Source organism: Condylura cristata, unplaced genomic scaffold (assembly GCF_000260355.1).
Source record: "Condylura cristata isolate star-nosed mole 26May11 unplaced genomic scaffold, ConCri1.0 scaffold00020, whole genome shotgun sequence".
Taxonomy (NCBI): Eukaryota; Metazoa; Chordata; class Mammalia; order Eulipotyphla; family Talpidae; genus Condylura; species Condylura cristata.
In genome coordinates, this window is record NW_004567121.1 from 22728663 (window position 1) to 22744438 (window position 15776).

Genomic DNA, 15776 nt, shown 5'->3' on the forward strand with positions numbered 1-15776 from the left:
ATATTTTAGAATAGTTTTAGGTTGACTTAAAAAAAAAGCTGGTTAATAAAAAAAAAAAAAAATTACAATAAAGTTGCTATACTATTGTGGCTTGCCAGCAAGGAAAGATGTGAAAGAGTAGGTGGTTTGTGCCTCAGCCAGGTCATATTATTTGGGTGACATTTCCGTATGTCTAAACTGTATCCTCTAGGTCTGCCATTTTGTCATCCTAAAAGGAATAAATGAGGACTTGAATCATTGTTAAATATGCTTTCATTTACTACCAGCAGAGATGTTTGGCAAGTCAGAAACATTCAGTCTACAGCTGTTTCATTTCGTATCTGATGATTATTTTCAAGTAGCACAAACATCCAGATGGATGATCGACTATTTGGTCCACCGTCCAGCTGTTTTGTCGAGAAATCTATATATAGCCACAAAACAGCTGGGCAACTGAATGCTGAATGAAGACTGCATCACTGTCTACTGGTTTTGGTGAGACACTATCTAAGTTTAGAAATTGGTTTATGATTATAAAAATCACACAATAGTTGAAAAGATATATGCAGAGAAGTTTTTCTGCCAGTTCAGTGGAAGATAAATACCATCGGTGCATCAGTAGAACTATCCTTGGCAAATAACTATTATTCAGCTCTCCATTGTCATCTGTTAAAAAAAAACAAAATGAGAGGTGAGGAGATAATAGTTTTACTCTTTTTCTAATATCAGTAGAGAAACATCAGTGTCAAAAAATTTCTTACAGAGCCAATTAAAGTTTTCCTTTTACTTCTGCTGGCATTTCCTTGCCAATTACATAGGTAGGTCTCATTCTCCCCCTGGCTTAGGGTTGCCAGATATAGCAAATGAAAATACAGGGTACCTAATTAAATTTTAATTAAGATAAACCACAAATAGTATTTTAATATTAGTATGTTTCATGCATTATTTAGGACATGTACTAGAAATGTGGTTTATCTGAAATTGAAATTTAACTGGCTATCCTATATTTTATCTGGCAACCCCATTCTAGTTGTGATCATTTCAACAAGGACTAATGCAAAATATTGAGGTGGATACACAAACAACATAGAAAACATCTATCTGTGGAGTTGATAATCTGGTAAGAGATATATGACCTATTCAAACTATAGAAGGCATCAGTCTGTGACACCCACACTTGTCTAAGTCAAATAAACAAGGAATCATCACAATAACATATACTATGGGTCATAAGAAAGTAACAGTGGGCTGTGGAAAGGAAAGTAGTTTACCAGCACTCCTGGCAGGGAAGATCAGGAAGGTATCATGAAAAATGGAGAGAACATTCAAGATGAGACCTGAAACAGGGGCCCCAATGAAAGGAATAAGATAGGCCCTCCCTGGTGGTGCAGCAGGTTAGCACAGCACTAAGATGCTAAAGCCCCTGCAGCATGAGTTTGATCCCCAGCCCTGGAGGTGACCACATGGTACAGCAGACCTCTCCTGACCCACCCGCTGCTCCCCTCAGCAGTGTACTTTATCAATCTGCCTGTTCTGCTCCCCACTCTGTCTCTGGTGAAACCTCTCACCATCCTCTTGCCTGTACCCCAGTTCTGTATGAATAAATAAATAAATCTTAAAAAAAAAAAAAGGAGTAAGATAAAAAGCATGGAGGTAGAAAGATGCAGAGAATGTTCCAGCAACATTTAGCTGGATAGTGTGCCTGGGGTATTAACTGTGGGCAGTAAAGGGAAAAAAATGCAGAGAACGATAGTGGGGGACAGGTTGGGGTCGATCATAAAGGCCTTAAATACCAGGGATGGAGACTGAAGTCTGTCCCACATAGCCACTCGCTTCTGACTGGGGCAATGGTTGGATCAAGGCAAAGGGATGAGGAGAAAAGGCTCATACCGAACATCTCGATGCACGTGCTCAGCAATTCATCTAGTGTTGCTGCTTTCCCCAGTCCACTTGACCCCATGGTTATTTAACCGTTGTCAAAAAACTAGAGACATTTTCAGCATCCAACAGATCATCTCCATAGTCCTGTAAGTTGGTGGTGTTTGCACCTAGTGGTGGGTACTGTCCTTAGTTGTACTTCAGGAAGATGCTAAAGAAACAGGAAGAGAAAGTTGTCAGATGAGTTCAGACCCTGTCATGGCTTCACTTTTCTATCTAAAATGGTAATGACTTCCACTGATTGTTTCTTTCATCATGTGCTGTGTTTCATTTCAGTCTTGTTAACTCTGACTACTTAGTAGCTATATTACTTCTCTTACAGCCTAGTTCACTAAACAAGTTTCTGAGGCAAAATATAAAATTATTCAGCTGATTTATTTGGAGAAGGGGTTGACCTTCTCCAAGGGTTTATAGATAACCTGGATCAAAGTCCTGTTACCATGGTTTTAGTTGTACTTGTGACATGTAAACAAGTTGGCACATGAGAACCAGATGTGTGGAGTAAACTGGTGACAATAGTCTATAGTCTGCACATTAGCTTTCTGTTGTCTGACATTAACCCGAGCTCTCGCTTCATGCGTGGGTATTATTGTGTCTATAGTCACTTTTTCAAAAGTTTTTTTTTTTATCAAAATAGTATACATGCAACATTTAAAATATGACAGTAAAGAAAAAGGAAAGGAAAAAAAGACGCATAGTTTCATCCCCCAAAGACGTAATGTTTGTTAATATCATGACAAACATTTTGACAAATATTTTGGGGGAATTTCTTACCTTATCTACAGTAATTTAAAGAAATACATATTGGTTCCACCTAGACAGATTTCCAGGCCTGAATGAATTTTAAGGGCAATTATCATTATTGAAAAATGCATTGGGGAAACAATTTATAGTACTGGTTTATCTGATTATAAGTACTTTGGAGAACCTGGTAAAAGGACAGAAAGAAATCCCCAAGCAAAATTAAATAACAGAAACCCACAAGTAATGGGAACCCAAAAGAATTCACTCTGTATTATACGTTTCCAGACACCTTGGATGACAGTCGTTTTTGGAGATTTTTTTCTAAACTTCATTCATGAAATCAATTAAAAGCAAAAACATTCAGTGTAATTATCTGGTGATGGGTTTTTTTTTTAATCGGTGTTTTTTTTGTTTTGTTTTGTTTTAGTTCAGCCTTTTAAAAACCTATGAATGTGTTTCAAAATCAAAATTAATACATACAATGTAAAATACCATTTTAGATAAAATATATGTGAATTACTTAATAAAAACTAAATACTAATTCTGGAATGTTAGTAAATCTCTAGAAGTTTGTTGTGGGGCTCATCATGTTCTGGCCCTGATCATTCCTGACTTTATGAATGTCAGTGAATCTCAGTGTTACTTTAATCTCAATTGTTTAGTTGCCCAATGGTTTAGGACTTGCATTAGTGTTGATGACTGCAATCAAAACTATTGTTTCCTAGCACAGACTTTTTCTCAGAAGTCTGAAAAGAAAATGATAAAGTCAAAATTTCCCCAGAGCTTGAAATATTTTGGAAAGAGAAGTTCTCATTTCCAAAGGGAATCAATGCTTACTGTGTGTGATGTCCAGAGTTTGTGATGTGTTCAATGAGTTAAAAAAAAACTTACATTAACATGACTGATAAAACTGCTATCTTCAAAAATCCCTTGTGATTGCCTAGGACAATCAGAATATACTTCCAATGATTATTAGAAATAATAAAGAGGAGCCATGAGATTAGCACCCCAGAATCTCAATTCAGAAGTTTCAGAGTTTTAAAAGTTGTTATCAGTGAAACAGGTAAATGCCATTAATGTCATGTAAGTTGAATGCCATTAATGCTGGTTACTTCACTAGCCTATTGTAGGAGAAAGAGGTAACATAAAATGTATCCCCCGAGTCGCCCATTAAACATTGGATGTTCAGGGAGGTATCTTTTGTCTGCACTACCTCTTCCTTTGCAATATTTAAACACTTTTAAGTTGGGGGACTTACCCTAAAGTAGAGGTCCCATGTATACAAGTAACAGAAAGAGAGATGTTGGTTTAAAGAAGGGAAAATGAAATAGAAGAAAAAAATTTGACACTAGAGGATCAGGTAGTAGAGCAAGCAGACGGACTCATCAGCAATGGAATTCCATTCTTGAAATCAAGCCAAGATAAGGTAATGCCTGTCAGAGATACTGTGGACTAAATTCCAGGCTGGTGTCTAGGAAGCATGCCAAAATGAGAAGGAAGTTTCCTTCTGGCTCTAGATTTCAGGATTTAAAGATGAAACAAGTTATCTAGTAAGTATTAAACAATCTTGAAATGATAATGATCAAGTACAAAGTTCAAAGATTATCTTGTCTGTTCTAAGGAAAATACTAAAAACTCTTGAAGACTCTTCTTAGTGGCAGATACACACACACGTGTATATATCCATATATGTATATGTGTATATAGGTATATAAATGACTATCTATATGTCTGTACATTCCTTGACCCTCATAGAGAGATATGGGGATTTTCTAAGTACTTAAGACCACCTATATGTCTTTGCATTCCTTGAGAGATAAGGGGGTTCTCTAAGTACCTAAATCCTTTGTGTTAAACCTTAAGGATTAAAAACTAAAGTGTCATAGTATTTGTTGTTCTGGCAGTATTCAGGCTCAACCTTCCTTTCTCACCAAAGACATGAGATCTAAAAAATGCTATGATTATGTTCTCTGAGATCCCATAGGAGAACCAAGATTACTGCATTTAGTGAGAGAAGTCTGTTTTGGGGAAAAGTTTATTGTTCCTTATGTTTCTGAAATCATTTTGCTAATTTTTCTGGAACAACGTGTAAGCAAGTCTCTTCTCTATGAAGCAGGCAGTTCTGAGTTTCTGCTGTTATAATCTAGGCACATATGGTTTCCATAACTACGAACCTCAAAGCTAAAACATGTGGACATTTGGTAGGTAGGTTCCTCATGAAGTCATAGACCACTACTTCCATTTCACCTATCTTTTCTTGAAACAGCAAAGAAGAAGACAGATTCTATTAGAAAGAAAATAAGAATTAAATTACCTCCCACCTCTTGACTTTATCTAGGATGTTTTCACTTCTGAACTATAACTTCAGTCACATCCTGAGTCTCCATCCTCCCAGCCTCTATCTCTGCTCTGTGCCATATTGCTCATACTCTCAAGTAACCGCATTGTCCACTGTCTTTAAAAAGGTCACCATCGTGCCTGCATGGTGGTGCAGGGATTAAACACACAGAGCTATCAAGCTACTGCCAACCACCACAGCACGAGTTCGATCCCTGGCCAGGGAGCTGACCTACACGGTACAGCAGACCTCTCTTGTCTCAACCGCTGCTCCCCTCAGTGTATTTCAGTACATCAGCCTGTTTTACTCCCCAGTCTGTCTTTGGCGAATCCTCCCATCTCCCTGATCTCTGGCCTGTATCCCAGCTCTTAAATGCATAAATAAATAGATGTTTTAAAAAGATAAAAATTAAGAAATAAAAAGGTCATCACAGATCACAAGATAAGTTTTTTTCTTAGTTCACTGTTCATATTTGGTATTCTTTGGTTGCTTTTACACTGTTCTTTTTTCATTTTCATTTTCTTGCTCATTTTTTACAATGTTGTCTCTCAGTTCTTTGAATTTCTGTTTTCTCCAGTGAGTTCCTTTGCCCAGCATCCTTCACCATTGTCTCATTACCATTACTGACAAAGTTGTTCCTATCATGAACCATTTGGGGTAGTATGAACTTAGGAAAGGAGCCAGTGCATAAAACAAAGTTAAAATATTATAAATGATCATAATGAGGACCCAGGAATAAATTAGCCCAATTTAGGGGTAGTGAAGTAGTATTTCCAAGATTATTTGACAATGGCAGCAGGAAGGATCTATGTATAATTTTTTTTCCATTCTAAATGTATATTTTACATTATTTCTGGGATTAGTCTTATTAAGTGTGATAATGGGGGTTTTCCTGAGTTAAAAATGTTATTTTTCCTGCAAAGAATTTTGATGATGTTAATAAAATTAATAATCAACATTTCCTTAGATTTTAGAAAACAAAATAATAATAGCCTCTATGTATTTTACTTGCAAATGACTAGAAATGTGATAAACACAATATTGGACAATACTTATATTACGTTTAAGTCTTATAACACACTTTAAATATTGTTATTCCATTTCACAGATAAGGAACTTGCTGGCTAGAGAAATTAAATTTCATGTTTGTATCATATTAACTAAATTGCTAACCCAGGCCCATCTCCAAAAAAAGTGTATTTCACTGACTATTCATACAGATTTTAGCTGTTGTTAAGGTTTGCCTGAATTGCGAAGTCCTGTCTAGAACAAATATTTACTATTCCGTGTGCTTTGCTTCTAAGCATTCTCTCACCGGCCCTTTTGTCTGCAGATGAATAGCTGCTGTTACTACAATAAGTTTGGCAAATTCAGGGACTCACTGGTACCAGATACTGAACAGAAGTCAATAACCAGCTCAGAGGTCAGCTCAAAAGGCTCCTTGCATTCTTGGTAACAATTAGTAGCAAGGTTAAGCGCCATTTTGATCATTTATTTTCATTGGTTCCTTCTATTTGGTATTGGCTACCAAACTAACTTATTTAAATCTATCTGACTCAAGTTAAATGAGAAATGAGTCTTGAAGAAGCTCTGGTATTATGATAGAAATCTAACAAAGGAGGCATTTTCCTAGCGTTGGCTGCCGCTGAATGTGGAAGAGAATCAATATGTGCACATTTTCGACACTTGAAACTAGATATTTCCAGATGGACACATTCCCCCACATGGAAGGGTTATGACCTCCTATGACAAGCAAGATACCAAAATAACTTGTGCAGGTTGTAAACAAGGTACCAAAATAAGATCCCAAACTAGGAAATAGTCAACATATTTAATATTTAATCTTTTTCACTTTGTGAAATTAGTTTTTTATTGAAGACCAATGCTTTCTTCTCCTGGAGATGACAATATTATATCCAAAAGAATCTTGTCTGAGACACTAATACTCTGCAAAGAACTGTTCCACATCTCTTGCAATAAAGTCACATTCCTTTTTGTTCATTTGCTTAGGGGCAAATGTGATACTGCTGCTGCTGAAGAGAATGGTGAAGGAGGAAGTAGAGGGACTCATTGTTCTGAGTGCTTTCTTTGCATGTTACTGTGCTGAGCACTTTACCCATTGAATTTTGGGAGGCCAAACCCTTTCCAGAAATTCAGAAATAAATAAAATGTGCCTAACTCTTGTTTCTTATAAGTTACTAAAGATAATGCAAGGAGGCCTGTGAGATGAGTTCTGTGCTGGCTATGGACTTCTGTCAAGTATTTGGTACCAACGTGGATGACATGAGTGAAATAAAAACCATGGCTCCTCCCAGAGGGGCCAGATGATAATCTTATGGGATAAAATATACGTAAAGGAGGCTCCAAGAGAATGAAGGTACTTCAGAGAGTCTGTGCGAAATAAGAATGCACAGTGCACATCTACCATTACTTTTTGCAGAATACAGATTATAAACTGGCTATTATAAAGCAATGAGACTTCTTACGTCCACTGTCAGAGACTTATGTCCAAGATGGTAGAGAAGCACATAAGTGGAGCTTAAAGAGATATAGGAAGACTTCCTGAAGGAGGAGACATCTGGAGGCATTAATTTACATGGGTCACAAAAGTAAAACAGAAAATGCCAGCTACATTCAGTGGTGTTGGACAGTGAAGTGACTGGAAATACCTGGGCATAATTCCAAATTTAGGCATGGGATGGATCACGGATAGTAGTATCCAGAAACTTATTGTCATGTGAAAAAAAGTATAAAAACACACACAAGACATTATTTAGAATAACAGCTGATGATAGAGTAAAATGATTGAGGTCAAATAGGGGTGCACTGTGATCTGAACTGTCTCTGGATTTAATAAACCCATCATCATTATTATTATTCATTATCATTATTATTCTTCATTTTATTATCCATTTTCACTTTGGTGGGAATTAGCTTTAAAAGCTAAATTTCTTTTTTTTTTAGAAAAAAATTTATTTATGCATATAAGAACTGGGGTACAGGTGGGGACTCAGCGGGGGGTGGAAGAATTCACCAGAAACAGAGTAGGGAGCAGAACAAGCAAATCAAATGTGATACACTGCTGAGAGGAGCAGAAGGCAGGACAGGAGAGGTCTGCTGCACCATATGGGTCACCTCCCTGGCTGGGGATTGAACTTATTCTGCAGTGGCTGGTGATAGCTTCATAGTGCTGTGCTTTAACCCCTTGTGCCACCCGGGAGGCCCCTAAAAGCTAAATTTCTTACACCATTTGATGCTAACTTTTATATACATAGATTCAGGCCTGCTTAAAGGTGTAAAATTAATTATTCCTTTTATGTCAAACCATAATGTGTTATCATCTCAGTGAAGACCTTTTGCTCCTATACAAAAACCAGTACCTTTATCTTAGTTTTTTATCAGATGGTAAAGTCTCCATGTGAAATTACTTCTGAATCAAGGATTTGGAGGTAGACTTTATATTGGAACTTATTAAAAGTAAAGTGGGAATAAAAAAAAAAAGCTTAAATTTCCTGTAGTCTTAATTAAATATACACAGCTGGAGTCTCCTAATGACACTGTCAAATGACTTCTCTAATGACATTATAGTTTTGCTTCTGATGTTTCTCCTAGAGCAAATACTTTCCTCCGTTCTTTAAAAGGGAAACAAATCTCAAGAGGCTGTGATATCTCTAGTTCTCTCTTCTAAACATGAACTAATTTCACTTTATACCTGAAAATAAATCTCTCCATACCAAGGAAAGAGAAATGAACTCACCGAAGAACAGTAATGTATTAGGTCCCACTTAGCTTCTCTAAGTTTCATGTTCATCGTTTCTCCCATGGAAGGCAGAATATGACTCTGCCTTCCTCATGAGAATGAAAAATACAAATTCATATGACGGAGATTTTAGTATTTAAAAAAGGAAGTCCTAAAATTACGAAATGTTGCAAACCACATTTATAAAGTGGTTGTTCAAAATTTAAAATATGTGCCCCATTAGAAAAAGATCATTAATGGGCTAATGACAGATCAGTAAATGGAGGACAAGGAGGTCAGTGGAGCTGTGTTTTCAAAAATACTGAAAAGTACTTTTGGAATTCTCAAGAACTATGAAGTTGTTACACTTCAGCCAAATTTGCCTTCAGAAATTGTGTAACTCATGGTACATGAATCATGGATATTTTTTACTTGTTACTGGAACTAGGGAGACAAAGAAGAAAGAAAGAGAAAGAGAGGTAGCTTTACACATTCACTTTTCACATTCACTGTTACAGGAAGCAATGTGATGGGAATGTGGCTCTTGTTTAGAAGAGGAGGAATTAATGAGTTACAACTAATTCACTAGCAACTTTTTAGAAAACATGGGTTTTCTTTTCTGGTCAAAATCAAAAGAAGTAAACTCCTCCCCTTCATGGCCAAGTAGAATTTGCTGACTCTATTCCATGCCCTGTCAGATCACCAAAAGCAAGTTCTGTCCAATTTTTCCTCCAATTTCTGCATTTCATGTCACCAAATCTACGCTGGTAGAAATTACCAAGTTGTAGCAGAAGTTGCACAAAGGCTCAGCAGTCATTTGTTCTCTAGAATTATCTCAGATGGTTTTCTTGGCAAGTCTCCCCACTCCCCCTTGCCTGGTTTTCCCTCCTGCAGCTCTGGCTACCTTCTCAGTCTTGTGCACAGACTCCTCTCCTACCGAAAAGGCACAGCATGGCCTCTCAGCTGCTGTGGGTCTGCAGGTCCCTATGGGTATCTGCAGGTCTCTTTGCCTTGCCTTTCCCCCTCACTTCAAACTCCAGAGCAAACTCATTTGCAACCACAGCCCAAACTCCACTTCTATTTCATTGATTCTGAAACCAGACAGGCTAGCTGCATGGTATACTGTAGAGGACAGGGTGGGATCTGCAGATAGACAGATGTAATCCTAGCCCAGCTTCTCACTAGTGTGTGACTGTGGGCAATTCTTCTTTAACTTTTGGGTAAGTGTTCATGCCTTACATTGCTAACGGAAATGTAAAATGATACAGTCACCTTAGAGATTCTTCAATTCTTGGCAATTCTTCAAAAATGTAAACATACATACCAAATGGTACAGCAAATTTACTCATAGATACAGTCATATTTCCCTTAACATTTCTGTCAACAATTGACCAACTCATCTATCATGGTGGTCCCCATAGTCTGTACCACATAACTAATTATGTAGCTTACATGTTGTAGTTGACTATATCATCTAGGTTTATGTAAGTACATACTGCAATGTTTGCACAAGGAACAAATTATCTCATAATGCATTTCTCAGAATATACCCCCATCCACAGCCATGATTATATATGTATTCAAGAGAATTCAAAACTTACGTCCACACAAAAATGTGCACACAAATGTTTATAGCAGTATTATTTGTCAAAAAAGAGGAAAACTGCCCAAATGTCCTTAAATAAGCCGAAATACGGTTGTGGAATATTATTCACTCATCAAAAAGGAACGAAGTACTGATGCATGCTGTAACATGGATATGCCTAGAAAACATTGTGCTAAGTGAACAAAGTCAGAAAATACAAAAGGTAAAATGTTGTATCATTCTGTTTATACAAAATGGGGTAAATCCATAGCATCAGAAAATAAATTAACATTTGTGGAAATGAGGGAAAAGAGAACTAGTTCGTGACTCTAATGAGTGAAGGGCTTCTTTTGGGAGTGATAAAAATATACTGGAATTGATAATGGTCGTTGTACAATTTTGCAACTATACTAAAAATCACTGGCTTGTATACTTTCTTTTCATTCTTTTTTTAAAGGTTTTTAAATTTATTTTTGTGTAGAAGAATTGTGGTGTAGACCAGAGGTGTTGGGGGTGGGGAGTGAAGGGACTCATCAGAGACAGAATGGGGAGCAGAACAGGTGGATCTACTGAAATACACTGCTCAGGGGAGCAGTGGGCGAGACAGGAGAGGTCTTTTGTGCCATCTGTGGGTCAGCTCCCTGGCTGGGGATCCAACTCAGGCCTTTTAGATGGTAACACTGAGACTTACTCGCTAGGTCACCAGGGGGGCCCAGAATTGGAAACTTTCCAAGGGAAGTGGTATGAGAATTATATCTCAATTTATTTATTTATTTATTTTTGTTAATTAAGAAATATATTCTCTTCACTTCCCTATACTGCTGTATCTCCTATCTATATTTCCTTCCTTAACTAGTGTCTCAACCTGTCTCCCAATATCCCAATCCAGGAACTTGGGGCTCACTCTAGACTTCCCAGAACCTTATTTACCATCTCAATATTTTTACTCATTAGTTACAATCTATTTTTGAGCAATTCTTCATCAAGTACATAAGATAAGCACATGGATACAAGATATTTACCTGTCCTTAAAGAGATTAACAACCAGGAGATCTCAGCAAATACTTAGAGAAATGCCATAGCATCTTATGTTCTAGTGAGTCATGAATAGCATCCAAGGGTTGACACTGCATCCATTCTTCTGCCAAATGGAAAAAAATGCACGTCAGCCTATTAATAACCCTCAGAACAATTCTTGGGAGTAGATACTGCACAAAAACATTTCCACCAGACAACTTTCAGATGGATTTACTAGTCATAATAAGGATACCAAAGAGCTGAAATAGCAAATGAAAGTGAGTTGGACACTAAAATTAGAACAAAAACCTCAATGGCTTCTGTGGTAATTTGTGGGGATTTCACAGCCTTCGTGTTCACACAGTTTTAAACCCTTTCCAGTCTTCATCTCACTACAATCTCATCTCCAGTGACTTCTTTCAACACACACTTCTAATCCTAGTCTGCGAAACAACAGGGCATGTATACATGTATTTAATTACCTCAGCACTCTTTAAGTATTAGTCATATACAACCTGAAGGTATTCACCAAGCAATTCAGTAAAAAAGATACCTCCTTAATACCAAATGCAGCACAAATTAATTATTGCATTTTTCAACAACAAAAAATACAAATACAAATAAGATCCCCTTATTGATTTATTACTACATAAAATGTGATAGGACTTGGTTTGGAAGATAAAGACAAAACTATTAAAAGAACATCAAAGATTGAGAAAAAAAGTAATGGAAACTCTGAAGCAGTAGCTATGCTAAAAAAATTTACTACTTAAGATCCAAGATGTTTTGCTTCATGAAAGGGGACCAAGTTTTGTAAAAGAATTTTTAATTTTTTAGATAAAACATTAATTTTCCTTTTTTAATATAAAGGACTCTTTCCTTTGGTAGCGGTAGCAGGCAGTCTACAGGTACCAAATACCTATTTTTTTTTATCTAGAAAATTCCATGTATCACCTGAATATAAATGTTCAAATTTTTTTGTAATATGGAATAACCTGAATCATTACAAAGAATTTTTATTGAGGAAATTAGTATTCACGGCAAGATAGCTGTGTAGATGCCAAATGTATCAGTAGTAGCTCACAGTACGTATGCTCTTGGGTTCTGACACAAAAATCATACTTTCCACAATAATCCCAACAGTATTGACTCTGATGCCACAGCAACTAAATACCAAAGCACAGTGTCTGTTTAAATATTATAACTATTGTGGTCCAATGCCCTTTAGCTTTTAATATTTTTCTCCTTATTTGGAAAAGCCTATTTTAAATACACACAACAAATAATAATCTACACATCTTCGTTTTTTTCTCCATGTTGAAGATGGTGCAAGTTAATAGGGTCTTCCTCATACTGCCTCCACAGGTTATAAAATGATGACATCTTGGACAAATCTATTACATAGATGTATTAGGAAGCATTGGGCAGGGCTTAGGCCAGCACAAGATTGTCTCACAAAATATAAGAAAGTTTTGTATTAGTTAAAAAAATAAACAAATCCAGACTTTCACTTTTTAAAATCCAATTCTTTTAGATTCTTGGGGGCAAATCAAATCTGCCGGGTTTAGAGCAGCATCTGTATGTGAACTGAACATCTGTGTGTGAACTGAACATCTGTATGTGAACATCTGTTTGGAATTGAGTTGCAGCTGCCCCCTCCCTTACCCCTCCAAACTGAGACCAACTGTCCTTAACAGTAATGTCACTACATGCCTTTTCTTTTTTAAGTAGATTGAAGAAGTGAAATATCACTGTCCCTAACAGAATTTTCTCTCCCTAGCCCGCCTTACTCATAGTGTCTTCTTGGCCTGCAGACACTGTATGAGAAACCCCTGTCTCAGACACGGGGCTGCCCACTGACATCTCAGGGATAAGCAAAGACTAAGGAGGACTCTCATGTGCATGCAGCTCTTCTGAATGCTACTGTTTGTGGTCTGGACAAGAGAGAATCACAAAGCAGTTACTCTGCTAAAGCCTTTTGGCATATCTCATTTAAAGGGCAGTTTCAAACTGCAAGGCAAATTTTAGCCTGTTCCCAAGCAAGAAATTAAAATTGGGATGCCTATAGCACTAGTCAAGCTTGGTAAGGCTAATATGCTATTATTTACCTCCATTTACAATGTGCTTCAAATGTCTAGATTTCCTCCAGGAGTTGCAATTTCTTCAGATTTCTGTTTTTCTTTTAGAGAAAAGTCCTTATAATCAACAAAACAGGTGTTTCCTATGATTCCCAAAGAGCATGGTACTTGGTGCCAATGCACTCTCAATAGTTTACTTTGGGGAGTCTAGAAAGATTAAGGGCAAACAGGGTATACCCTGGCTATCTCTAAAAAAATGTGTACCTACTCATGCTTACAGGCGAGTGATTTTCAGATTTCACACACCATAGTATCCAGTTTCACTGTCTCCCATTTCTCTCTGTTGTTTTGGATTTGTTGGCTACAACTGCAACAGCAGATTTCTCCATGTCAGATTTGAGTTAATCCCAGGGATTCATCACTGGGACCTCAGGATAATTTCCTGTAGGTAATTTCCAGTACTTGGATAATGACTCACTTGGATAATTAGCAACTATACAAGTTGAGCTGGTATTCTTCCTTTGTTGTTGTCTAGTCCTTTAAAAAGAATCCAGAAAATGGGGGAGGGTTTTTTTTTTACCGGTCAGTGCAGCTGCAAGGACTAGTCTCTAAACACCTGGTTTCATCATCTTGCTCATTCAAATCTTCTGAAGATACTTTTGGCCTATATGCTTTTTGGCATAAAACTGCTGTTCTAAAGGTTTTAAACACAGAAGTTCAGAAGAAAAAAGGACATTTCCATGTTTTTAAAGGATCTTTTCCCAGACTACCAACCTTGTTTTATAAAGGAGAACCCCAAAAGTAACATCACTGGAACATATTTACATGGAAAGTAAGGCTTCCACAGAACTCAGGCTCATAGTGGGTTCTGGAGGACATAACAAGTACACCTGTCTCAAGTTTGACTTTTAAGATAATTTATCTGCTTAAAAGTGAATTTTCTGAGATGAAACAGCCCTTTTGCTGCTTAGATGTGGAAAAATGCAGTAGCCATATGGTCAAGGTATGAAACTTCTGCTGACTGCTGTGATTTGAAGGACCTCTGCTTAGCAAAACATTTGTATGCAGTCATCCCCTTATGGCAAAACAATCATTGTATTATTGTCTAAAATGAGAGTGAAGGCTTCAATGAAAAACTAAAATCCCTAGCTGCTGGGTACTGGGTGTCTAACACAGATGGGCAAAGATGTGCTGAAGAGGTGACCGTCAGCAAGTGCGGCTTGGAGGTCAAAGCTGGCACCTGGCTTCTGAATCCTGTCTGTTCTTTCACTCTTGCCCTATGGAACCCTACATATTTTGTTGGTTACCCTTCAGCATTCAGATGGTGGCTTCTTAAATTTCAAAGAACAGACATGAATATGTTACCCTTTCCCAATCTAAATTAATGCCCATGGCTTCACTAGGCTTTGAGATTCTGCTCTCCCAGAATCTGCAAATTAAACAACATTGTCCTCGTCCTCAAATTTCACCCACATCAAGCAGCAGCATCTTTTTCAGAGAGATAAGGATGCACTCAATGGATTTTTTAGGAATAAACACTTCTCACATTCCTAGCAGTTTGTTTCAGGCTTCAGTAGCTCCAATCTTAATTGTGAGGAGAGAATTCTATAAAATGGGATTATTGGCCCCTATTGAATGGGTGAAAGGAATCTGAGGAGGCCCTGAATTCTGATGGCTGCCCTGCCCAGTGCAGTGGAGGAGTGCATAGAGAAGAAGTGCAAGACCAGCACACATACAGCCTCTTTCCACTGCCCTTCACACTGTGCTTGGGGCAGAAAGAGACACCAGGCATATGCATTCAGCTAGTGCTGCCCTGTCCTCCCAGGGCCCCCAAGGAAGTTCTTCCACATACAGAACATGGCTCACTAGGGAATTCCCCCCAGCCCCACCCCTTCATGGATAAATGACTATGAGCACTGCTTCTGTAGGGGCCTGAGTAGTTTCTAAGATAGAGGCCAGTGTCAGTCTTCTTGGACCACTATTACAAAATAACAAAGACTTAATAGAAAATTTTTTCTCATAGTTGGAGAAATGTGGAAATCCAGAATCAGATAGCTGGTTGACTCAGTTCTGACTCTCTCCCTGGTTCACATTCTTGCAGTGCTCTCACATGACAGAGAGAGTCCTACGGGCCCTCACTCATATAAGGGAACCAACTCTATTGGATTAGGGCCCCAGCCTTATAATTTCATTTAACTGGAATTACCTCCTTTTAGGAGCTGATTACAAATACAGTCATATTGGGAGTTATAGCTTCAACAATATGAATTTGGGGGATACATTTCTGCTCACACCAATGCTTTGAATCAGAGACCAAAAATAAACGTGTAAAAACTCATGACATCAAATTTTGTATGT

General features: G+C 37.6%; 1 protein-coding gene across 1 annotated transcript in view; it reads right to left on the minus strand.

Moving 5' to 3' along the window:
• Positions 1 to 15776, minus strand: part of RASGRP3 (RAS guanyl releasing protein 3 (calcium and DAG-regulated)) — a 92369-nt gene that overhangs the window by 37424 nt on the left and 39169 nt on the right. Inside the window, exons 2-3 of the mRNA XM_004686302.2 lie at positions 1870 to 2068; positions 543 to 645 (exon numbers count right to left, since the gene is read on the minus strand). Of these exons, the coding sequence (XP_004686359.1) occupies positions 543 to 645; positions 1870 to 1939 (173 nt within the window). The 5' untranslated portion in view covers positions 1940 to 2068. The remainder of the gene's footprint in view (positions 1 to 542; positions 646 to 1869; positions 2069 to 15776) is intronic.